The sequence below is a fragment of the Uloborus diversus genome, chromosome 10, assembly GCF_026930045.1.
Source record: "Uloborus diversus isolate 005 chromosome 10, Udiv.v.3.1, whole genome shotgun sequence".
NCBI lineage: Eukaryota > Metazoa > Arthropoda > Arachnida > Araneae > Uloboridae > Uloborus > Uloborus diversus.
Window position 1 is genome coordinate 19,780,169 of NC_072740.1, and position 25,515 is coordinate 19,805,683.

A 25,515-nucleotide genomic window follows, 5' to 3' on the forward strand; every position below is an offset into this window, starting at 1 on the left:
AAAATGCATTTCTGAAGACCGTGCAGCGGATATTAAGGGATATGCAGTACATTGCTTCAAAATAGAGTTGACTAAGTAAATTAATTCATCCTATCACGTCAGATAAATATAATAATAGCTTGATGTGTAAAGATTGCAGTTTTCCCGGAAGAGAAAAAAGGTATGAGTATAAAGTGTGGTTTATTTCGCAACTGAACACCTGCATGTTCAACAAACAGCTGAGCAAAAAATATTCTGCTGCAAATCTGATGCAATGCCTTAAAAATTTTGCCATAAATACGGAAAAGTGAATATTTCAGCTTTTTATATCCCGAAGCGTTTTTTTCTATTAGGTAGTAATAGTGTGAGTTTCGGGATCTTCATTTTTGTATTTATTCGGTAGAAATTTAAATAACTTTCCTGTGGATACAACTTTTGCAGACTTGGCATATTAAATTTCTGTTGCAACTCTTTTGAACTTGCAAATAAATGTTTTTACCGAATAAATGTGTTCAAATTAAACGTAACATTTTCTTAAATGTTGAAAAGAAAAAAAAAGTTTAGTTAAGTTAAATAAAAACATTTTTTTCTTCATTTGTATTGAGTAATTGCTATTAACATACGCAGTTTCATTCATAATTCTTTCATATTGAACTTTTTATATCATGTCGAGAATTAGTTGATTAATTTGCTGGAAAAATGTACCAAAATGGAGTATTTGTTTATTTGTAGAAAATTTCTATTTACGGCTTAGAAAAGATTTGTTATTATTGCGCAGGTTCCTTTAACAGGCAACATATTTTGAAATTATTGACATAATGCACTACCTGTTACTGGAGAAATCCCCACCTTAACTGTGATTCGTTCCACATTCTATAAACAAGTATAGTGTACAGGGAGGTTAAAGATGGTTTCGGTGTTAGTAATACTACTAAAAGGGGTTTCCAATAAAGGAATAGACCGGTTTATCTTTTATAGAAACTGTTGATTTTACTGTTTAATGACTGTTTCCATAAAATTTCGAACTATCTTTTTTTTTTTTAAGTGATACTTATACTAGAACAATTATGCTAGTTTTGAGAGCAGTGTTAGAAATTAGAACTTTATAAAGAAAATTCAGAATGTATAAAAAACGGACATGTTTAAGTTTAATGAATTGAATAACTTCTTACGCTTGCAGTTATGCATCTTAAAAACATTTTTTAATTATATTATATGAAAGTTATTGCTTATTCTTCAAAACGTAATATTATTTAAATGGTTTTTTTAAAAAATATTTTGGAGCTTTTCATTATTGTAAATAATTTTTTGAGAGAATGTCCCTTTATACGAATATTGTTGAAACCATTTTCAAAAATAATCTCCAAAAGATTGTTACCAAAAAATTTGCATCTCTAATAAAAATTTATTCTTATTTAAGAATGTCTATAATGATTATTTCTGTTGTATGCGTTTTCCTAACATGATCATATTTGACATTTCACGTACATAACATTTATTTTCAGTATTATTTTTAGTAATGATAACTAAACAGCATATTTCTAATTAAAAAGAAGAAAAAAAGACAACTGTGTATAGGTGCATCACAACGTACAAGAAAAAGACAATCCTTAGAGACGGTACAGATAAAATATAAACTAACAATTTTAAAAAATGTTAAAAAATGTACCAGATGAAAAATTTTACAAATTACTCGCATACATGACAGCTATATCAGTATTTTTTTTTTTTTTTCGAAAAAAATCTTGTCCCAAATTAGATTTTCTTGCATTGAAAAGTTTTCGGAACAAACTGCTGAAACTCTAGAAATTTAGTTTATTTAATTCCTTTCCATTGAATCTATCCATACATTAGATTTATCTGATAATTAAAATTTGTTTCGTTCGCTTTAAAATAAAAGTCTTCAATTGTCCACTTTTAGTAATTAAACTTTATTATTGCTTCCTAATAAAATGAATTTATCCTATAGTTCTAGCAACAAAAATTTAAAACCTACTTTAGGAACTCTCCTTTGGTTCCTAAAAATAAAATATCATTACACATTTTTTCCTACATTGAATTTCCAGCAACTGGTGTATTGGGAATTAGAATGCATTTTGAAGCCAATCCTTTCTTGACCGCATTCAATTAATTATTGCTTGATTTGACAATCTTAAAGTCTACGGCCGTAGGCAGGTAAACAGCAGTATCTGCAGAAATAATTTTTCGAAATATTTGAAGAAACGCGTTTTGGATTCAAAACTAACAATAGGGAGATGTTGGAATTATACATTTTTTTCGCCGTTTTTTTTCAACGGAAACCAAATAAGCAAGTTTGTACAATAAAGCTAAAGTACAATAGGAGAAAAAATGCAAAAAAAAAAAAGAAAAATTAAAAATTTGCAATTACTGCCCTTACGCTTCTCACGGCAGTTTACCAGGTGATCGCAAGAGGTAAAAAACAAAAGGACGATTTTTGCTGGTTATACTGAAAGATGGTAATGTTTCTCTTTACTGAATTTTCATATAAAATGGTAGGTCTTTTTATGAATGGTAACATGGCACATCGGAAAGTCATTTCTCACAAGGGCAGGGAAACTATCTTACAAAGCAATGACTCGTACCAGAAGGGTATATCTCTTACTACGAGTCCATATCATGGCCGACGTCGCATAAGAGGATTTTATTTTAGGATAATGTCCAATTTTAAAAGACCGCGTGTCGAATATAAGGGACCCCCTTATAAAGGAGCAATATCTCAAAAACATTGTAATTTTTCTAGCTAGAGGGTGATGATGTTGTATAAAAACACAAAAATTGAGCTGATATCATTTTTTAGTAAAACATATAATATGTGATGTCGTTGAATTTCATGTCCCTTTTTAAGAGAGAATGTCACACACCCACACATTAGACATAGACAGAGTTCTCTACTTCTAGAAAAACGTGTCTCGTATTAGACAACCGTTCTCATCTGTGAGAATTACTATTAATTATTTAAGCCATAGTCTCAATTTTTCAAACAGATAACTAATTACCTTACAGATAAAAAAAAAGGATTTGTTTTGAGTACATTATTCGTATTTGTCACTTAGTTATAATACTTAATTTAAAGAAGATTATAATGACGGTGGAAAAGAGAGAACATAATAAGAAGCATTAAGTCTTTTTCTGGCACTTCAAAGAATAGTAAATTGACTCGAAAATCTCCAGCGAAATGTAAAACTGTCTTCCAACACCTGAGGTTCACCTCAAAAAGTCAACATTTTTATTCTAAAAGAAATAATTCCGTGCGCAAATATCGACCCCTTTTTTAATTTGCACATAAAATTCAACACCTATGCATTCCCTAACAGCTAAAAAATATTAAAAAAAGCGGAGCGGATATGAGAGAAAGAAAGTTGGGGGAAAAAAAATCCCCAACTTTTATAAGACTCAATCAATATCCTTCAACTAGAGATATCGTGACATTCCATATCTACAAAGCAAATAATTATCCCCAGCATTAGGCAAATATATCGACGAGCGGACGAGTTTCAGAACTTGAGTAAATGCCTTTCCATTTTTTCTTCACATCCCTTTAAATATGCACTCAGCATTTTTTATCCCAAAGCTCAGGAACAAGGGCTTATTTAAATAATCGATTCTTTCCAATGATAAAGGTGGGAGCACCCGCGCAAAGGGGGGGGGGATTTCCTGACAACCACTGACGCCATCGCGTTCGAGTTCTGCATTTTTTCCTCCCCCTCTTCCCAGAGAACCGATTTTTTATCCCGGCTCCTGGTTGGCTGCTTTTGGTGAAATACTTTGCATTAATTATGCGATGGCTGAAAATATCTCCAGTTTTAATGAGGCCCCGCCCAGCGAACACATTAAAAGAGCTTACTATAGATTTTTTTTACCATGCTCCATGCAAAACACCGGGTTCTAATGACTAGCTCTCCAATGGGGAGGTTCATCCCCCCCTGAAGAATACTTCTTTTCTCCCTCCCTGCGCCCTTTACGGCCGCCGCCCCTTGGCAAGTTCCTTTTTAATGAAAGCTAGCCGCCCTCTTGCTTTAAAATTTAACGACATTTTTTCGCTTTTTGTTTTCGCCAAACTTAGGAAAAGTAGGGAAGAAAAGTTTTCTTTTCGTTATTGGCGGCACGGATCATTATGATGCTTGCTCGATTTCACAAGCATGTAGCTTTTTCATTTGGCATTTCTTCGCTGAGAAAGTATCGGTGAATGATGATTCAACACACGGTGCAGGAGTGAAAACAAGTTCTTTGATTTAAAGGGAAAAAGTGGAGGAGGGATTGCGTTTCAAAGCTTTTAAAAATTTTATCTCTCAGACATTTTAATTTTTATATGACGCTTCAAAAGTGAGGATTGTTCGACTTTTTGGTTTTCTAAATTTTTAATTACATGCTGTATTTGGTATTGTTACTTTTATTTAATTTTATACTTTTTTTTAAATTATACTATGAATCATTGGTAGTATAGCGAAACTCTTTGGAGCAATTTTAAATGCAGATTTTTCACCGCCCATAAGTGGATTTTTTTCAAGGGAAAAGAGAAAAAAATCCTAAATACTATGATTATGCAAATAAACTCTCAATCAAGCACTAATTCATTAAATTTGAGCATGTTATCAGCTCTTGGCTTTCTTTTCATTTATACAGTTTTTAATGAAACATACCTCAAAAATACGCTTTTTAATATAAATGGCTCAACTTTTTGACACATTAGAATCTCTTATATTCCTTGTATAGCCTAAACATTACACATCCTATATTTTTTCTGTGTTTTTTTGGACTTTGATATTAAAAGATTGACACACAATGACCAATTTTGTTGTTCAGTATTTCATCCAAAATGAAAATGTGCTGCTTCCTTTTGTACGCACTCACACACACACAAATACACACGCGTGAATATAATTCGCTTGAAGATAAAACTCTATTAAAAATCGCTACTATCTTTAGGCATTTTTAGAGAGTCAAATACTTTAAGCTATTTTTTCAAATAATAAAATATGTTCACCTTAAACCCATTGGTTGTATTACCTAGCAGTACATTTAAAAGTATCAAATCACTTCCAAAACATTTTTTTTTGTTCCCGTAGAAAAAAAAAATGTAAAAGGGTAACCATTACAATTGCAAAATTATTAGAAAATAATAATATTTTTAAATTATTTTCCTAATTATATAGTTCAGTATAAATGAAACAAAATGCATATGAGTATCATGTGGGCCTTGAGGATTTGTGCTTTTTAATTGTACTTAGTCGTATCTAGATTTTAAACCAATAATGACAGAAATTTTCCGATGCAAAGAATTTCTGCTCTTAGTCAACCTAAATATAAATCCTTTTCATTAGCATATATTTTCCACTCTGGACAAAATGCTGAAAACAAGAGAAAATGAAATTGCTCACGAAAAGCACTCGTATACAGTTTTATATTTGCTCAAAGTTACCCTTAACTTAGTTATCAACATTTCTAGAAGCAGCGATGAATCCTCTCCTATTCAAAGTGAATAGACAAACTGGCAATAGACAACAAATCATATTCTGCAATATAAAAATATGCAGAGACTCAAATGCTAATGAATTTATTAAATATTGGAGAACTGGGAACAATAGCACCAAGTCGGAATACGTGCTTTAAACAATCACTCCCTATTTCCCTTTTAGCAAGCTTACAATAGAAATAGCCACCCAAACTCCACCAATACTGGAATATTTTAGAACTTATTAAATGGAAAAATAGTATAGGCATCTGAAAGTGTATAATCTTGGGGGGGAGGGGAGCGGGACGAACCAATTCCTTTAATATGAATGCAACAGAGACACATGAAATATGTAAATTTATCAGGAATAATGTATAGTAAAAGTGATAATTACATAGTTTCGTCAATAATCATTATTTTATTTCAATTTTTATGTTTGAAATGGGCATCAACTCTAAAATTTTTTTAATGACTATCTCCTTTTCTTTATGACAGATTTGTATCCAGCGTTAAAATTTGACCTTTTGTACGAATTTTGGTGTACGTAATTTGGTTTTGCCGATGATTTAGTTAAATTTAGAAAATCTAACTTTATTACATTAATGTTTCTTGATGATATTTATACGTAAACTACCATAATTGCGATAGTTTTTTTTTAAATATAAAACCATCATTGAACAAAAAAAAAATTTTTTTTTTGAAGTTATCAATTTGATTTTTGGTTTGGACAAAAAGGTTTGTGATAAAGAAAAAACCAGTTCAGTTGCAAATATTCATTAGTTTTTTGTTATGCTTAAAAATATCTTTTGCTGCCCTTTTAGGAGCCGTTTTTATTGCTGGAGCTTTTGGTTAAAAATTCTTAACGAAACTCTATTAGTAACTAAGAAGTTAGTTATTCTTCACTGTAACGGATATGATTTCCGCTTTAAAATATTTTTGAGATCATTTTATCTTTTCTTGAAGTAGTCAGAATGCAATAAATTTGCTAAGTAGACTAATTTGAACAGTCTGAATCCAGATCCAAGCAGAGTTTTGGAAAATTGCATTAATCCAGGCCCGGAAATGTGTTTAACTGCAATAAATCAAAAGAAGAGTTTGATGTTGATAGACAGACACTTTAATTGCTTCCTAATGAGCTTGATCGCTGAGAAATTATCAGTGTTTTACTTCTTTTCAAGACAACATATATTTGCTTTCCAATATAATTATAAAAGCAATATATCTCCAAAATTTAAAAGCTTAAATCCGAAAACTAAGTTAAGTCGATTATATCTGGTTTTCAGCAAAAAAATTAAATTTGATTATGTTTAATTTTTTGATTTTATTTCAATCCTTACTATGAAATAGTGTCTTTTATTGTGTAAATCTCTTGTAAAACTTAATGTGGACAAGACAGGAATTTTTGTTTTATTTTCTCTATTTTATACGCGTCATTTTGATGGTTATAAGTTAGTCGTTATGATATTCTCCTCTATTACAAAGTTTTTCATGTTGCGAATGTTTTTTATTCTTTTTGTCGAGTGTATTATTCGTATGTAGGGGAATGTGGGGCAAAGTGATAGTTATAATGACTGAGCTTTTTCAAAATGAACAAATTGGACATTTATATTGGACAGTGCGTAAAAAACATTGCATTTTATGTAAAACTTGCATTAAACCATTATTTTTTATATTTTGGTAGGAAATTCGCGCCTTCAAAAAAAAAAAAAAAAAAGTTTTAAAAGTTTTCACTTTTTTTTTTAATGGGGCAAAGTGAAAAATAAATATTTTTCCATTGAAATACTTTCTGTTCGGTTGTAAAAATTATTTTTGATCAAACGCATTAGTAAATAAAAGGTTGAAGAAATAAATAAAAAGATAATGATGTAATAAACGACGAATTTAACTAACTAATTAATTAATATGTAAAGAAAAGTAAATCGGTGAGTAAACGAGTGAATTAATAAGAAAATAAGTGAATAAATGAATAAATAATCGAATTACTAAATGAATGAATTATGAAATGAATACGTAAGTGATTTAGTAAATGATTGAGTGAGTAATCAAAATAAACCATTTCTCTTTGCCCCGCATGTAAGTGACTAATTGTACAAATATTTAAAGTACAAATAAGATTAATATTAATTAAATGAATACTGCATCGAATATTAGTATTTTTTAATTAATATTTAAAATGTTAATAACAAGAATTTTATCATTTTATAATAACAATAATTATTTTTGACTTGCAACAAAATATTACAATATAAGTATCAATGTTTGAAAAGTGCCTACATTGTAATATGCTTTAATTTTTGGCGGATTTCTCCCCCTTACTGGAATTAACTGCATGTGCTACTACATAGTTAAAATATTACCAGATAGGAGGGGATAATAGCAGAGTAAATATTTCGCCATTTCACTTTACCCCGCTATTTAACTTTGTCCCACATTTCCCTACTTGCTTTTGAGCAATGTTAAACTTTGATTGAACACCAATGAAAACGATCAGCTAAGCTTAGTCTTCGTTAAAACGCCAAATTTACGCAATGTGACATTCCCTCAAAACATAGGCTCAGAGTCAATAAAATTAGTGATTTGAAAAAAAGGACAGTGGCTCATTTCCACCTCCTCAGAAAGGCCATTGGGGACGAAAGCGTGCAACAAGTGCCAGAGAAGATGCATTTCTTATTAAAAATTGCAAAAGAAATCTTATTTAAAGCGCGTTATTCTTCAGCTAGTCCAACTTGCTGCAGACGGTATAGCTTTTCCTCAACAAGATTTTGACACCTCACCCTGTATAGAAAACCTTTGGTCAGCTGTCAAGGATAAACTGAGGGAATGTGACAGCATAACGAAAGAAAAGCTTTTTTTTTTTTCGGATTTTACACCAGGATGATAACAAAAATATTTTTTAAAGCAATTGAACATTAGTCTAATAGACTTGAGTTGTTTATAAAAGCAAAAAGAGGTCAATCTAGGATTAAAAGTCATTTCTATGCTGATACTTGTAATATTTTATTAAATAAATGAGTTTTTCATAGATTTTTTTTTCTTTATTCACAGCAATTTGCAAAAGGGTGTAGTTATGCACTAATATACCTTATGATTTATTTATGATTGACGTATTGTGAAACAAACCTAAAACAACTTACATGTTTTTACTAATGCATAAATGCAAGCTTATTTTTAATTTCTTTTTAACACATAATTGAACAATTTTCATTTTACAATGCAAACAGTTAACTCCCCCTAACAAATTCTTGATTTGCTGTTTATTTTAATACATTTTGCACCGATAACTGTGTTCGAAAATTGGTGAAAAGTAGAATTATTTTCTTGAAGGCAAATGATGTGTAGAAAAATGAGGAAAAGGTTGTCACATATGTTGTAATCAACGAATCAAGGGTTCAAGATTTTGTATTGGTTACTACTCATGGACTACTTCGACTGTTTAAATTTAAACAAAATATATGTGATCTTCTATCCAAAGCATGAGGTAGAAGAAGATAAATTTATGACAGTTTCATATGTGATCGCTATTAAATATTTTTTTCTCTGTGTTAAAAGCTTTAATTTTTGGCGGAAAAAAAGCAAGATTTTTATTTTACTCGAAATACTTCTTCAGTAACTAAATTTGATATAAACATACTTGCTCTCATGCAAAAGAGATTTATTGAAAAAAGTTAGTACTTATTTTAAATTAACATATTATTTTAAATTGATATATGATGGACTTCACCATTTCTGGCCATTGAAAGAATGCTCAAAAAATGCTAATGCCCATTATCTTTGCATTAACAAATCTAGTGAACACTAACCAACTTACTGTAAAACATAAAATATATATATATGTTCGCGTAAAAAAGACATTTAGTTATTTATTTCAAGATAATTGAATTATTAAACATTGTAGTCAAAGTAGGATGTAAAGTTACTATTTTACTAGTTATTTCAAAATTATTGGAGCATAAAGTATTTATCAGATAAAATAGCAATTAAAAAGAGCTCTTAAAAGAAGGCGAAGAGCTATATTTTGTTCTACTTGCTAAAAAATTGTAGTTATTTTTTTTCCTTATAAATTTTCTCTGCATTTTGAGTGGTGACTTTTCTGTTTTCTTTTTTTTTCAGTAAAAATTAAAAAACTTTTAAATGTATGCCAATAATAAAGTAATAAAAAAACGTGTAGTAAGTTATAACAAAAGACACAATACGTAACTGGTTTTTATCCTTATGTAACTTTTGAAAGATAGGAATTTATTTAAATATGTGATTTTTTAAAACCACCAGATATTAATTTTCTCCTAATAATAATAATTAAATACTTTGAAGGAACCAGTTTCAATCTATGCTCTAAAAAATTCATTGCTCCATCCTCATGAACTCTCCCAACTTGTTTCTCACAGTTAAAAGTTCAAACACTCCTTTTTTTACAACATCCTTTAAAAAATCGGCATTTTTTTTAACTTCTTCCGAAATCAATAGCCTCTATTTAACCCTTCTTAAATTCACAGACACTGTGTAAAGAAGGGTTGAGTTAGGTTAGAACAGGACGAATAAATTTCCAAAATCCCCTGTAGAAAAAATGAAGACGACAATGCCCCAACGAGGGATAAACTTTGAGTTCAACTGCCTTCGTGGGATCTTCCCTCCTCTTCGAAGATGAGGGAAAAGGGTTAAAGTAACCTGCGATGTCAGTGGCCTCTGAAAGTTACCAAGGGCAACAGTTCTAAGACCCGGAACAGGTAGAGGCCCTATAGGGGCTCAAAGGGGGTTGGAGGGCAGAAAAGGACAAGGAGTTCGATGATTCCCCCTTTACCTGTTGCTTTGGTACAAAGTGCAACGGATTCTTATGAAAAGATGTGCTAAGAGGGTTACAATAGCAATTGCCGGTGGGTCATTCCTTTGTGACTGGTGTCAAGTCGGAGACACGCAGTACAGCGGACACGAATGTATCGATTTTATACGATATGTTTTTGTTTTGCATAAAATTATTCATGTATGGTTGTTTAATTAAACATCCAAAACCGTTTTTAATAAAATGATGTAACCAGCAAACTTTTGGTACAACAAGTCTATATAACGATATTAGGCCATTACATGATGTAACAATACATGTGAGATTTGTCGGATATGCAGGACCCGATTAACCTCTGAAGTTAGGGGAAGCTAAGTCTCATTTGAGGGACCCACAAATTTCTTTTCCTGCATATATATCAAACTCACTAATGGCTAAATAGACTTCCAATTAAAGTTTATTCCCCCCCCCCCCTCCCCCACCAAAAAAAAAAAAAAACGTAGTTGTTGTTTCAGATTTATCACTTCATAAAATGTATCAAGTGTGATAAAAGTCTATTGATGCACATTGGGGCAAATTCCACAGATAAAAATAGCTTGCTGCAAAGTTTTATGAACTGTGTCCTTACTTATTAAAATGCTTCCAAAAATTTTTATTTAGCGAGTTATAATGTGTGAATACTTTAAAAAATACATTCAAAAGCAGAAACTGAAATTTTTAAGTCATTTTTGGGCCCCCCTGTTAATTCTGAGGGGAAGCTTATGCTTCCTGAGCCTTTTGGGTAATCAGACCCTGCGGATATGAGTACTGTTATGTGTTCAATGTATTTGTATTTAGATTTTTTATCCAATATTTGAATTTTGTCTCGTCTTATTCTTTTCAATCTAAAAAATAGGAGGCTTTAAATCTATATTTTCGACTTTAGATTTGGGTTTTCTCCCCCTGCAGATTGAAACAATAATACATTTAACGCTGATACGATAATAATTTCTTGAAACACGAGCATACATCTGCAAAAATTTGTATTTTTTCTATTTTATGGTTTGGAACTTTTTCTTTGTTTTTTTTTTCTTTCCTTTATTCCCCCCCTATTTTTGTTTTGTTTTTACAATAAGTGTTATAGAACTTTTGCAAAAAGAAGCGAACATAGCTCTTGGCCAAATGATTGCTCAAGAAGTTGCTTTGCATACAAAAGCAATAAAACTTGCTTTCAACTTCACGATGGCAACAAATCATTGAAAGCAAATAAAATGTTCTTTTCATTTGTTTAAAATTTTTCGACAGTATATTATTCAGGACTTTCAGAGAAAACTTAAGGTACATATAGTGAATCTTAAAAATGCATCCTGAGTTTCTTTAGTAAAACAAAATTGCTCTCATTTCACGGATCGTAGTGCGTAGCGCACAGGACTGCGCAAATAACCCGAAATGGATACTTACGAAGGTTTTCAATGAGCTGCTTTCATTCGTTCCGTTTTTTTTTTTTTTTTCCCTTTTTCGTTTCGCGCTTTAGTTCAAGAACGGAGATTGATAAATACGGTATAGAAAGATTTGTTACTCCTGAATAATATTATTAAAAAAATGCTGCATTATTGATATTTTTTTCTTGTAAAGTACTCTTTTATTTATTACATCGATAGCATATTTTCAACCAAAAATAAGAAGCGTTTCAGAGGAAATATTGAAACTGCGACAATAAGAGTTATAAATGGAACTTGCTAAAATGGGAATACACAATTAACAATCAATGCGATTGTTTCAGCTTTGAGCATTAACTTAACGTTATTAAATTATTCAAAGCTCCTTGATGCTAAGAAATAGCATTTAGGCAAATCATATAAAAACATATCAAATTAGGAAAAAAAAATCAGCATTAAATTTTAAACATTAGATGCATCACCATGAAAAAAACCTTCAAAATGATAAATGCTTTTTTTCCCTTTCCATGTAATAAAATATAATTTAAATTTAGCAAAAAAAAATTTATATTTAAAAAAGTTAAGAACATTCGTATTCTATATCTTTCCGAAGATTATCCTGAGAATAAATAAAGATAACCAGATAATATTTTTGATCAAACATCAATAAATCATTCATAACAGAACATTGAATCTAAGATAATAAGTACTTTAGATTGAGAAAATGATTCTTATAGACATTAGTCAGTTGGTGCCACTCCTTCCAGATAAAGAATAAACACAGTGGATTTCTTCTAAAACTTTAAGTTTCTTGCAATAAAAATAATAGTTGCATATTTAACCACATTTTGCCCTAAAATAAGCAATTAAATTTTCATGCAAATGCAGAAAAACAAACTATAAAACAAATACAGTGAAAATAAAACGTGCAAGAAAACGCATACTTTTAAAACACACAGTAAAAATAAACATGAAGCATTTCCTTTTCAAAATCCGACTTACTTGCACTTCCAAAAGATCGTCTGTTCGATACCCGACTGACATACACCAGATGGAATAAAAATGTCGTGACCTACCTGTTTGTTTTTTACGAGTACTGCTGTTTTGTGATTAGAGCAGGCATTAGCTGAAAGAGAACGGACAGAGACAAAGATCTAAAACAAACTCATACCTGTCGAACCTTCGCAACTGCCTACTCAATTCACTTTGTTCGTTGACAAGCTGGTAATGCTGCGTCGCTAAGTGGTCTAGTTGTGTTTGAATTTGGTTAACCACTACAGCATTGTGAGTGTCGCGCGACTGTTGTAGGCCCGTTTTCAAATCGTGCTGTTGGCCAGCCAACATTTTGATCTGTTCCGTAACTACTTCAAGCCTGTCCTGTAATGACAGAAAAAGAAGAAAAAAGCCCGAGAAATTAATAACAGATTGAATTGAAATTGATGGAAAAAAATTGCGACATCTCAATTAATTGGTAAAACTATTTTTAATCGTTTAATTGACAAATAATTTGGATGTGTATAACCCCTAAAATATACTTTAGAAAAGACCATTAATTCTGGTTAAAAAGCAAATAAATCACATTCTTCGAGATATTTTTATTTGCCAAAAATTTCTTTTGGGTTCAGTTGAAAACTAACTTTTCGAATTTAAAGGTATTACTATTTTTAAAAAATTGACAATTTAGTCAGCAAAAACTAAAAGATATATTCAAATGCATCTAGATTATTATTAAGATTCTAATTTAACGCAAACATTGAACTTAAATTTATTACATTGGCTGTCTATTCACGATTTGAAAATTGAGATATTATCCAATACATTAAATATTTTAATAACACGCGGTAATGGGAAAAGTATATTGCAATGCAAGCAAAATAATCAACTGCCTAATTATTTTAGATAGCAACCGTCACTAAGCTTGTCAATTGATTGTAACGAATTTATGTCTAATGGGAATATTTTTTAAGATTGCTATATTTTTTTTAAATTTTATTATGGAAAAATTTGTTTTTAAATATTTTGAATTTAATGTAATACATATAAAGAGGAAAAAACCTCGCATATTTTAGCTTTTGCATAAATTGTGTATTAGAACAATTCGTGTAAAGAAATGCTAATTCATACCTGCCGCCTTTTTCTTTCTTCCTCCATGTGATTGGGATCTGGCATGGTTCCTGGACTTCCGTCGAATCTCAGCCTCTTACAAGATTCTTCGTCAAAGTTCTTAGTATAACATTGCGACCTGAAAATATGAATAGAGAAAAGAAAAAAAAACTGTTAGTAATGTTTTTAGAAAACAGTAAAAGAATGGAGGGGAAAAAATGAGGGAATATTGATTGCAGAAAGAAAAATTCAAGTGAATAAATGAAAAATGAAAATATTAGCACGAAATAATTAGTGCATGAAATTGCATAATACATTTCTTATTTTTATATCCTTATTTTTCTTTTTTGGCTTACTTTATTTTATTTATTTATTTTTTATTTTACATTTAAAATTTATTTTATTTTAATTTTTATTTTGTTTTTAAAATTTATCTTACTCTTATTCTATTTTCTATACTTAAAGTTTATTTTATTTTTATTTTATATTCAAAATTTATTTAATTTTTTATGTTACTTTTTTATTAATTTTTATAATACTTTTTATATTTTTTATTTTATTTATTTCATATAAAATATTTTTTACATACATGTTTATTTATTTATTATTATAATTATTATTGCGTCTGAAAAGGATCATCCTATTAATTTAAAACAAGAGTTATTCATAATTACTCTTTCTCTACAAAACGCTTGCCCATGTTTTTGGGGAAGGAATAACTATATTCTGAAATGTGCGGATATTGCTTTTGAAATTAATATTTTGAATAAATATTTTGAGCGTTTTGTGTTTATCGAAGTGGTATAATGCGTCTCTCTCTTTTTCATAAATTGAAATCAACTCGAAGAAAAAAAGAAAAAAAAAAAAAAAAAAACACGAGAGGTTAAAAACAGTCTGAATTAAACTATTGGAGAAAATCGCTACTTTTAACTTAATTGTATTTATTATTTATTTATTTATTTATTTATTGTAAATTCTAAATTTTTTTTTTTTTAAATAATTGGCAAAACATTTAAGTATGAAACATGACCTTAGATTAAAACTGCCAATTGATTGTAGGCATACAGTTTTTGTTATCATTTTCTTTAAAATCGATAAAATATTGAAACTAATCATTTCTTCTGTTGTTTTCATTCCGTTGTCCACGAGGCACGCGTTAAATAAATTATGTAATAAGTCAACCATGAATGAATGAAATAAAATTAAAATTCAATCTTAATACGGAATAGAAAGACCCTGCTCTTACTTTCAGACATCGAAAACTGCTTTGTATTGAGTATCGTTTTGAAAGTATATTTCGTAACTTGATTTAGTTAGCTATCGTTCGTAAAAACTAAAATAGTGGCAAAGTTCTTTTACAATAAATGTTCTTTCATTTCAGTTTTAGAAAACGTGTTTATCATATGATGCGGGGGAGTGGGCATCAGAATGCAATATCTCACCTTGAATGTCCTTTAGAATACTGGTAGCCACTATCACGTACTACCTGCCTAGCTAGAGGAAACAGTTCATCTCGCCTGGTCAATAAAGCAGGAATGTGCTTGCAGATTTGAGCGGCTGCTTCATTCACGGATACCTGTATGACGAAAATAAATATTCAAAAATAAAGAACATATTTCAAAAAATAAAAGAGATTCTATGTAGTATATACTGCGGATCTAGTATATGGATAATTGTATGTGATCCCGGTGCCCGAAACAGCGTGACACCCGTCGTAGGTTGTTCATGAGATCTGCCGACTATTTTCGAATTGAAAGACTTAAAAAAATGAAAAATAAAAAAAAATCGCTCTCTGCACGAATATGTCAAATGTAAAGCAAAAAAAAAAAAAAAATACAGTTTAGAATGAAACAGGAAGTAAAACACAAGCGGGTCTATGTCAATAAGTATAATGACTAATAAAGTATTGGTTTAGCCTGCACACTATGTCTGAAAAAAAAACAAAAAAAAAAAAAAACAACTGGGTATGTGATGTAATATAAATATATGCTGAGAACAAATATAAATTATTGCAAGTATACCACATACAAACCACTAGAGTAGCTAAAATTTTCTTCTGGGGGGCGGAAGAGAGGGGTTCATAACGATTTGGAACTTTCTCCTTGGAGGGATCGGTCCTAGCTAGTCGGAATATTCTTCTACAGGGGGGGGGATACCTATTGGGGGAGGGTCTTGACACATCTTGCACCGATCTAGTATTGACAATGCGGCATAAAACAAAAGATTCTGGATGGAAGGTTTGTCCCCAATTCCGGCTCTCGGAATTTGGAAATTCCGGATCCAGGTGTAAGACAGTTCAATTGACCCAACTGAATGTTAATACTAGTATTATAACCAGAGTCCGAAAAAATTGGATCTAAAATCTTGGAAGCCATAGAAATATGTTAGACGACATACAAATTATTTCTCAGAGTTTATAGGAAAAGTGAATGTAAAATTGTTTTTAAAAGATTCTTGTGCTGAAAGAATTAATAGCAAAAATGATTTTTTTAGTCACCTATCCATTAGTCACCAAGTGATCATGTCGTATTACATGTTGTTATTAGGTTTTAGAATATGTGATTTAGAATCATGAATTCAAGTACACAATATATTTTATTTCAGTTGACAGAGTAGTATTTTGTTACTCTAAAAGTGCCAGAATAATTTAGGTATGATTTTAACAACATGTCTTTTTTTTTAAATAATATTCTTTGTGCATACTAAGAATTATTAAATTAACCAATCTTCAACTTTATGGTAAAATAGTCATTGATTAAATCAGTATAATTGTCTATAATAAATCAGCTTTGTTTACATGAAAGTATACATTTTATTTAGAAATTCTACGCAAAATGAATTGAAAATTATTGCTGGTATACTGTCAGTATTGACTTAAAGCTGCCTGCTTACGGTATATAATGCTGATAATTGAATTATTTGCCATTATAAAGCATAATCCCTTTTTTGATGTTAAATACAAAAGTTTACTATTCATATAAAACCGTTCAATCAATTAATAAACATGTTACCTCACTTAAACTATTTCAAATGCTTTCATTTGCCAAAGCTTTTAGCTGCAACAATCCTTCTGAAATCTGGACAGAAGAGCAGGTACCAAGTATTTATTTAAATTAATGCGAACGACCGAATGTATTCTCCAATACAGCGTCAAATTCACCGAACAAACAATGAGAAATCTGGCTTGAACGAACTCGAATTTAATCTTTGATGAATTGATAAATTGTACCTACAGTCGAAGTGATGGGAAAAGCCAGGAGTTGGGATACGAAGCCTAAAATGCGCAAATGAATCACTCAATAGGCCCGATTCAAGCTTCCCGAACAACTCTGAGGTTGTCAAAGCGTTGAACACAGTGTAGAATATTTATGAAAAGCACGAACGGAGAGTTGTTATTCAACCAGGATCGTAACGGATTGCAAAATAGAAATGGAAGCCTTACCTCATGCAATGTTAGAGGCTTTTCTGGCTTCCTCTTGCAGTCGAATCTTCCATAGATAGCTGCGTACTTGCGGATCTCGTCCATCCTTCGTGGATCGTCTTCGGGCATGTTCATCACATACTGCCAAAGAGATAGAAAAGGACACTGCTGAGATAAACAGTGGCAAGATATTGTTTGCCGCCAGATACTCAAAAAAAAAAAAAAAAAAAAAAAGTCGAAAGCATTGCAATGCGCAGCGCATGCTTCATGCTTGGCGGTTATTTATTTAATTTCCCTCCCAATCGAAACGGCAGAGGGAATTGGGCGGAGGTGGCTGAAAACTTTTTAAAACTGGTTGTAAATCATTAAAAGTAATTGCAACTCGTGAGTCGTTTATTAGTAGAAGTTTCACCATGCCGGGTAGTTGATGAGCTTTGGGTTTTACTTTTAGTTGCAATGCAATTTTTAACTCTCCGCTGAACAATAAAAGGTAGCTAGGTTGCTGATGTATCACGAATATTTTTTTGCCGTTTTGAATACTGACAAAAATAATATGAAAAACAGTCTTATTTTTTCTGCAAAACATCATTCCTTTCAAATAAATATATTTTTCGTTTGCTTGAAAATATCAAACTTTTTAAGTATTTATAACATGATTCATTAAATGTCAAAGTATTTTTTAAATGATTTTTTTTTCTGGAAGTTTTAACATTTTGAGAAATGCTGAAAAAAAAGTTTTTCGCTGTGGCAATTGTAAAGAAAAAAAGTATATTATGCGATATATATACAATTCTGAGTTTCATGTATTTCGCCTAAAAATGAGCATACAATTGTTCTTTTTTGTTTTAAATATTTTTTTCTTTCAAAGCATTAAAAAAAATACAGTATTAAACTAGCGTGATTTGAAATACACTTCAAAAGTGTTTATAAATAAATTACTGATATTAATAAGAGAATAGTTTTATTTTTCTTTCTTTCGAACACATATTTTCTTTAAAAATAAAATTTTATAATGCGTTTTAAGAAACAAGAATGTACCTTCCATTGGAATGCACATACATTAAAATCAGATATAATTTTTTTAAGCTTCATTCTTAATTTTGAAAACGTTTAAAGTAAAATTTTGGCTCATTAAAATTTTTCATTGTCGGTACTTTGGGAAATATGTCTGATCATAAAACATTCTCTACTCTATAGCTGCCCTCGGACCACAAAATGAAAAAAAAAATGTATTTAGTTATACTCAATAAACTATTTCAATATAAAGTGATACAATAACACGTTGTTCTTATTTCGTAATTATGAGTAAAACCCTAAAATTAATACTATATTAAGTGTATATTACTCGACTGGTTAACTAATTGAACTTTTTATATAGATAATTAAAAATGAAATAAAATAAAAATTTTCGATGAAAACTGTCAAATTTTGATTTGCAATGTTTGACTAATGCCATTCTATTAATTATTTTGACATTTGAAAGTTTTTGTATTTAATTTTAGACAGCGCAGTTTTTAGTAGCAAATAGTATAATTAATAGAGAACTAGACAAGAAGTGTTTTTAACATTTAAGTATAAGATTAAAAAATGAAAATATATCTGAAAATTTTAAAGATTTTTTAAAATTAAACCCTGTAATATTTTATTTAGTTACTAAGCATTAAAATCTAACGAATTTTACGATGCATGCCTTTCCATCGCTTTCTAAATCATTTCTCCTTAGTTTATAATTTTTTCGATATAAATGCTAAAATTAAAAATTTCTATCTGAAATGCTGTTTTCGTAGCCCTTTTGCTGCATTTTTCAATCGAAAAATTAAAAAATAAACAAGTAAAATAAAATAAAGTAAACATGACTGTGCTATCAAAGGACCATGGTGCTATTAGTGTTTTAAGAATATAATTTCTCCATTTTTAATTTTTTTATGCATGTAGTGTTTTATTTGCAGTTATTAATTTATTTATTATTATTTGAGAATTATTCATCTTCTCCTTGTTTTCAGGAAAAAATAGTTAGTTAAATGTATATATGTATGTAAAAAAACGAATGCACTTAAACTCAAAAAAAAAAAAAAAAATAAATAAATAAAAAACGTATTATAAGTAGTAATATGCTATTATAAATCTAAAACATTAAAGAATCTATGATTTAAGTATAAAATTATTGTTCCATTTTCAAAAAGAAAAAAAAACATCCAGGTAGAATTCACACACATCCAACGCTTCAAATTTTTTAAACGCACTAAACGCAACGCTTCAGATTTTTCTCTGTGATTTCATCCACGAGGAACTATTTTGTATCATATTACTTTCAATACTACCCTTGAATTCAAAATTTTTTTTTCTAATGTCAGATTAATAAATAAAAAATCTAAACTCATACAATAAATGTAGAATCATATACAATTGGGACATACTGGCAATTTTTTCATTCATACATCGATTTCTTATTTACGTATTGAATTTTCTATTTTATTATTATTATTTAATAACTAAATGTTGACACATTTTTGAAGAAATACAGCGTATATAATCGAATAAGGTATTGATAAATATTTTGACTGGGGATTAATTAAAAAATAAATAAATGAGATTGAGTCGTACAAAATGTGGAACAATTGCTTGCATTTAATGTTGCCAATTAATGTTGCCATTTAATGTTCCCGCATGAAGAACTGTATTGGATAGGAAATATTGTGATTGAAAATACTTTCAAAAAATAAGAGTTACTGGTTTAAATCAATGGTACTCTTTTTTTTTTCTCAGCATTCAATCGCACAGGAATCGAATTTATGCATACAGAGCAAAATTCAAAACTCTTGCATTCCTTTAGAGGTTACCAGCAAATGCCCCATACGAAGAACTTTAGTGGGTTGATAAGCAATGAAAAAATCTCCGCGAGAGTAGAGCTCGAAAACTACGCAAAAAAAAAAAAGAAAAAAATAAGAAAAAAATAAAAAAAAGAAAAGAAAAGAAAAAAAAAATAATAACAAAAAAAACAACAACAACTAAGAAGCAAATTTAAAAGACTTAATAAAAATCTACAAGAAATATATCTACATGCATCGTTGTTATAAGGTCACGCAATGAGCAAATATGCACGTAACAAAAGGCGTAAGCTATTTATATATGTATACATTTATGTTTATTTATTTATTTGGGCTATGCAAAAATGACAACGTGGGAGATCTAATTGAAAATAGAATCTGTGAAGCAAAATTTCTTATCAGATATACACTACGTTTTTTTTTTTTTTCCTTTTCTTTTCACAACACTCGATTTTGCTGAAATTGAAATTCACAGTAATCTGACGATTCGAAAATTTCACACGCACTTGAGGTTCCCCTAAATTTCCTGAACGAAGAACCGCGGTGGACCACACAATTCCCAAGACTCTCGAGCCGAATAAAAAAGCACAATATTTCTATATAAAAAAGAGACTGAGGGATAAAAAATGCAAACTCAGAGAATAAAAGAGAGAAATATACAGCCGCATACTGTTCGGAAATACTCGTTATTATTTATTCATTTAATGAGCTTTTTTCTTTCCGTATTTCATTTTCTCTTTCCTTTTCCATTTGCATTCCTAGCGCTTCCGGTTTTATTTGCAACTCCTCCTCCTCTCTCTCCCCAAAAGATGCGTTCATTCGCTTCATCTCTTACAAAATATGCGCGGCGCAGCTAAAAAAAAAGTTATATATTTATACATATATATTTTTTTCTTAACAGCGCTACTCCTCGCTTGTCTTTTTCATTACAAGTATTTTTTTTTTTTCAAGCATGGAGCATAGTCAGGTTGGTTCATTATTTTTTTCAGCGGCGCAGCTATTTCTTCCCCCCTCCCTTAACTGCTCCGGAATTGCCAGCATCATAGTCCATCATGGTTAATCTTCCAAAGGTAAAAATTTTCCTCCGCCTGTTTTACCCATTTTTTTAAACCTTTTTTCACTATCTTTCCTCCCGTCCTCCCTTTTTTCATCGCATAAAAAACGGGCCTCCGTCATTGTTTTCATTTTTTATGGCCGCACATTCTCTCCATCCTCCTCTCTCTCTCTCTCTCTTTCTCTCTAAAGGGTAAAAACAGAAGACGGAGGGAAGGAATCCATAATAAACGAAGCAACTTGCTCTCCCCACCCCCCTCCAATGCGCTTTATAGAGTCGCGGAAGTTAAAAGGAATTAAAAAAAAAAATAGAATATTCTCTTTGTTTTAGAAATCTTATTGTACGGTGAAGCTAATTTGACAGTGAGCTAACGATTACTGCATTAAGAGATGGAGGAAAATTTAGAGTTTTAGGAATATTTTAAAATTTTAGCCTAGTATGAGAATAAAGGCTGGTCTACTAGTATACGTTTTTCTAAAGGGAATAATTAATTATTTCAAAAAAAAAAAAAAAAACTTTTTCTCAAGCTGCAGCACCATTTTTTTTCCTTATCTCTCTAAACGATCATCCTCTCAGTTTCAACAAATACCGACCATGAAAAAATAAAGACATTTTTATCTATCACAACACCATCATTTCGATTATAAATAATCAAAACCTCCACACAAACTTTTTACACACGAAGTTTGTTTTAACATTCCTTACATTACTTTGAAATGGCATTTGAAAAAAAAAATGATGAATTCATGTTAAAGATCTACCTCTAACGGTGCTTTTGATTGTATCAAAAAGACAAGGGAATAAAAAAACACAACGACAATAATTATAGCGAACATCCAAATACTTATTGGTTAGTTGGCCAACTATTTTTGAAAGCACTAACGTTCTTTTTTTCTTTCTTTTTCTCATTTAGCGAACGAAATTAAGTTGCTATATGCTGAAATACACAAATGCAGTCACAGCAGTCAAATTTATACTTTTGAAAAATGTGTGCATCTGTCTGTGTGTCTGTAAACCTAACTCCTCCGGACTGTCAATGTCTACCAGGTCATTGCTGATACCGTTGGATACAGGATATCCAAGGGAAGCCATTCCACCTTGCCTCACCCTTCTGAACTTTACGGAGCCGGACATCAAGGGGTAAAGGCATTAAAATCTTGTCACTCGTCTCAGTCGGCATTGAGCTACCGCTGCTGGCGAAGAGGGGGGGGGGGGGGGGGAGGGGGAGATTGAAGAGAGCTAGGACGGAGACCCCTAGTTATATAAAAAAGTCTGTGTAGTTAAGCCGAAGTTTAAGCCATTTATAGTAGAAACAATATAGTTTTTCGTAATTAAGAAAAAGAAGTAATAGAAAATTTACAAAAAGTTAAGCTTTAATTTAGAAATGTTTTATAGTGAAGATGAGTTTAAAATAACAAGTTTGTAAAATATGAAAATGTAACAGAGTCACTGCTTGGAGTGCTTAATTGTCATAACTGGTGACATTCAAATCAAACCGCTAGTTCTCAAGAACTAGATTTAAAATATTTGGAAGTTTTTTAAATTACTTGTTTTATTTTAATGCATCATTATGAAATTCTTAATTTATGCTTCAAGTTTAGACGTGTTACTAGTAATATGTTTTGGTAATACTTCTTCTTTTGGTCTTCAGGCTCATAATATATCACTAATACATAAAATATGTTTCATCTTTTGACTTCATTGCACCACATACGATAAACAGGGAAACACTCATAACTTTTATAATTTTTTAAAAAATATAATTCCACTTCTTAAGATAAAATTTTTATTCCATTTAAATAGCAAATGACTGTCAGTTACTTTCCTGTTTAACTACCTTATCAAAAATTATTTTTAACAGGCATCGAACTCGCTGAAAATACACTGCTCAAAACAATTGGGGGAGCAGGAGATAAGGGCAGAAATCGAGATGTTTCAGAAACATCTGTTTTATTGCCGTAACTGTAAAATTCGATTGCACGGTTTTTATTTATTTTTTTTTTTTTGAGACAAAGTTACTTGAAAATACCTTATCAACGTGATTTATCAGAATCCATGACATGGCGTGTTATAGGCAGACTGAAATCTGGGCAAACATAATGTATTGTCACGGACACTATGGGTGTCACCGGAAGTGTCGTTGCAAGGTTTTGGAATCAATTCCAACAGCAGGAAATGTTAGACGTCGACCAGGGTAAGGTCGGCCACACACCACTACAGCAACTGATGACCGGTATATACTGTTAACAGACCGTCGAAACAGAACAGAGAATACTACGCAGCTGCAAAGATAGTTGCTCTTGGCAACAGGACGAAGGGTGTCCAGCCAAACAGTACGTAATCGGCTTCATAAGGGAGGGCTCTATGCACATAGGCCAATGGTCTACCTTCCGTTGACCCCACGCCACCGTGCGGCCCGAAGAAGATGGGCTGCTGAACATCGAGATTGGGAGCAACATGATTGTAGCCAAGTGATGTTTACCGACGAGTCCCAAATCAGTCTGGAGTGTGACGTGTTCTGGTATGAAGGGACAGTGGCACTCGAAATAACCCCGCATTCATTCGTAAAAGGTCACAATACAGATGAGTTGGTTGGATGGTACGGGAGGGGGTAACCAGCATAGGCGGAAGTACGAACCTGCATATCATTCGGAATGGCACTTTGACGGGCCGAAGGCATGTAGATGAGATGCTGCAACCTTATGTCATCCCTTACGCTTGACCCATTGGAGATGCCTTTGCTTTCCAGGATGAATTGCCTGACAGCATAGAGCTCATCTGGTGGAGAACATGCTTGAAGCAGAAACAATACAACGTATGGAATGTCCAGCGTGCTCTCCTGACTTTAATCCAATCGAGCATGTTTGGGACATGCTCGGACGACGCATTGCTGCGCGACCAAGGACGCCTGTTACTGTTCGAGACTTGGAGATTGAACTTCTTGAGGAACAGTATTCCCCAAAGCAGATCGATAACCTCATCGCATCCATATGCAAACAGGTGTAGCTTAATTCCAAATTTTTTGACGTCTTTTTTCTGTATTGCGTATTGATAGGCGTGTACTATCCATTCTATGCCAATATGTGGCTGTCTCGCTTGGTTTTCTTTACTTTTTGGTTGCTCCCCTAATTGTTTTGAGCAGTGTATATTGCTGTTAAAATAGCTTTTTTTTAAAAAATAATATTCAATTACACTGCCGAAAACAGAAGATAAGATTAACAGACAATAGTGTAAGGTGTTTTTTTTTCTTCAATTTTTATACTACTGCAGTGTTTTTATATCCACTAAATACTCCCGCTTACATTATCAAAAAGCAAATTTTTGTATGGATGAAGAAAAAATAAATGTATAAATAAAATTGAAGAAAAAAAAACGTGAAATTAGAAAATAAAAAATAAATAAATAAAACATAAAAGAGAAGCCATTTGATATGTTAGCATTACTTGAAAGTGTCTTGAGACAAAAAAACTTTTTTGTTCTGTTGAGTAAAACCCATGATCATGTAAATCGTTGAAAAAGTAACATTTTGCTCTGTGTCTATCATTTTTAGAACTCAAAATAAAAATATATTGAAATACCCTGAAATGAGTTAGTTACTTCAAGACACAGGAAAAGTTAACAGAAATTAAGGGTGCTCCCCTAAGAGCAAGGGCGCACCCCCTAAATGTCGGGAAGACCGCCCCCCAAGCAAGAGCCCCCCAAAAAAAGGGAAAAATACCGTTCAAAACAATCCTTCTAAAAATTTTATTGGCGCAGTCTGCGCCATGACCCCCCTTGGTGGGCACCCCTGCAAAAATTTAAAAAAAAATGTTACATTTTGCATCAAAAATGTCTCCTACAAGCTTAATTACTCTTCCACAAATTGACAAGAAAGTACAGGAATACTATTGTCAACACTAGTCGATAAAAAAAACAAAGAAAAAAAAACATTAAGTATCGCTAAAAAAGTAACATCAAAACGAAATATGCATATAATTTCGCCTTATGCTCCATTTTCTGGTCAAATCACAAAAATAATAATAATTAAAAAAACGCTCGTATACGTGCCGACACAAGTCCTTAATTGCAAACCTGTGAGTCCCCACCCTGACGAAACGACTCGAAACAGTAATGATTACAACGTCCCGATTGCAATTCCCCCCTGCCCCCCGTCATTCGCTTTACGACCCACGCATTGCGAGAAAGTGCGAGGCACTAAAATCGATATGTAAATCAGCCAATCCATAGCCATCTCAAGAAAGGTGCAGAGGGAAATGTAAGGGGGGAGAATATCTTCCCTAAGAGCAAAGATTAGAAAAAACGAGCGCAAAAAACTAAACAAAGAAGAGCGCGACGGGAGGATAGAAAAAAAAGGATGAGTTGGGTAAGAAAAAAAAAAACGCCGGAGAAAAAAACGTGGGTACGAGACCGCCTGGGAACGGGTGAAAAAATTAGAAGTTGAAAGAAAAGGAGGGAACGTGTA

At 31.5% G+C, this 25,515-nt stretch overlaps 1 protein-coding gene across 1 annotated transcript in view; it reads right to left on the bottom strand.

Moving 5' to 3' along the window:
- LOC129231295 (uncharacterized) overlaps window positions 1-25,515 on the bottom strand; it is an 83,519-nt gene that overhangs the window by 18,406 nt on the left and 39,598 nt on the right. The window contains exons 6-9 of the mRNA XM_054865583.1: window positions 17,193-17,312; window positions 15,193-15,326; window positions 13,772-13,889; window positions 12,819-13,024 (exon numbers count right to left, since the gene is read on the bottom strand). Of these exons, the coding sequence (XP_054721558.1) occupies window positions 12,819-13,024; window positions 13,772-13,889; window positions 15,193-15,326; window positions 17,193-17,312 (578 nt within the window). The remainder of the gene's footprint in view (window positions 1-12,818; window positions 13,025-13,771; window positions 13,890-15,192; window positions 15,327-17,192; window positions 17,313-25,515) is intronic.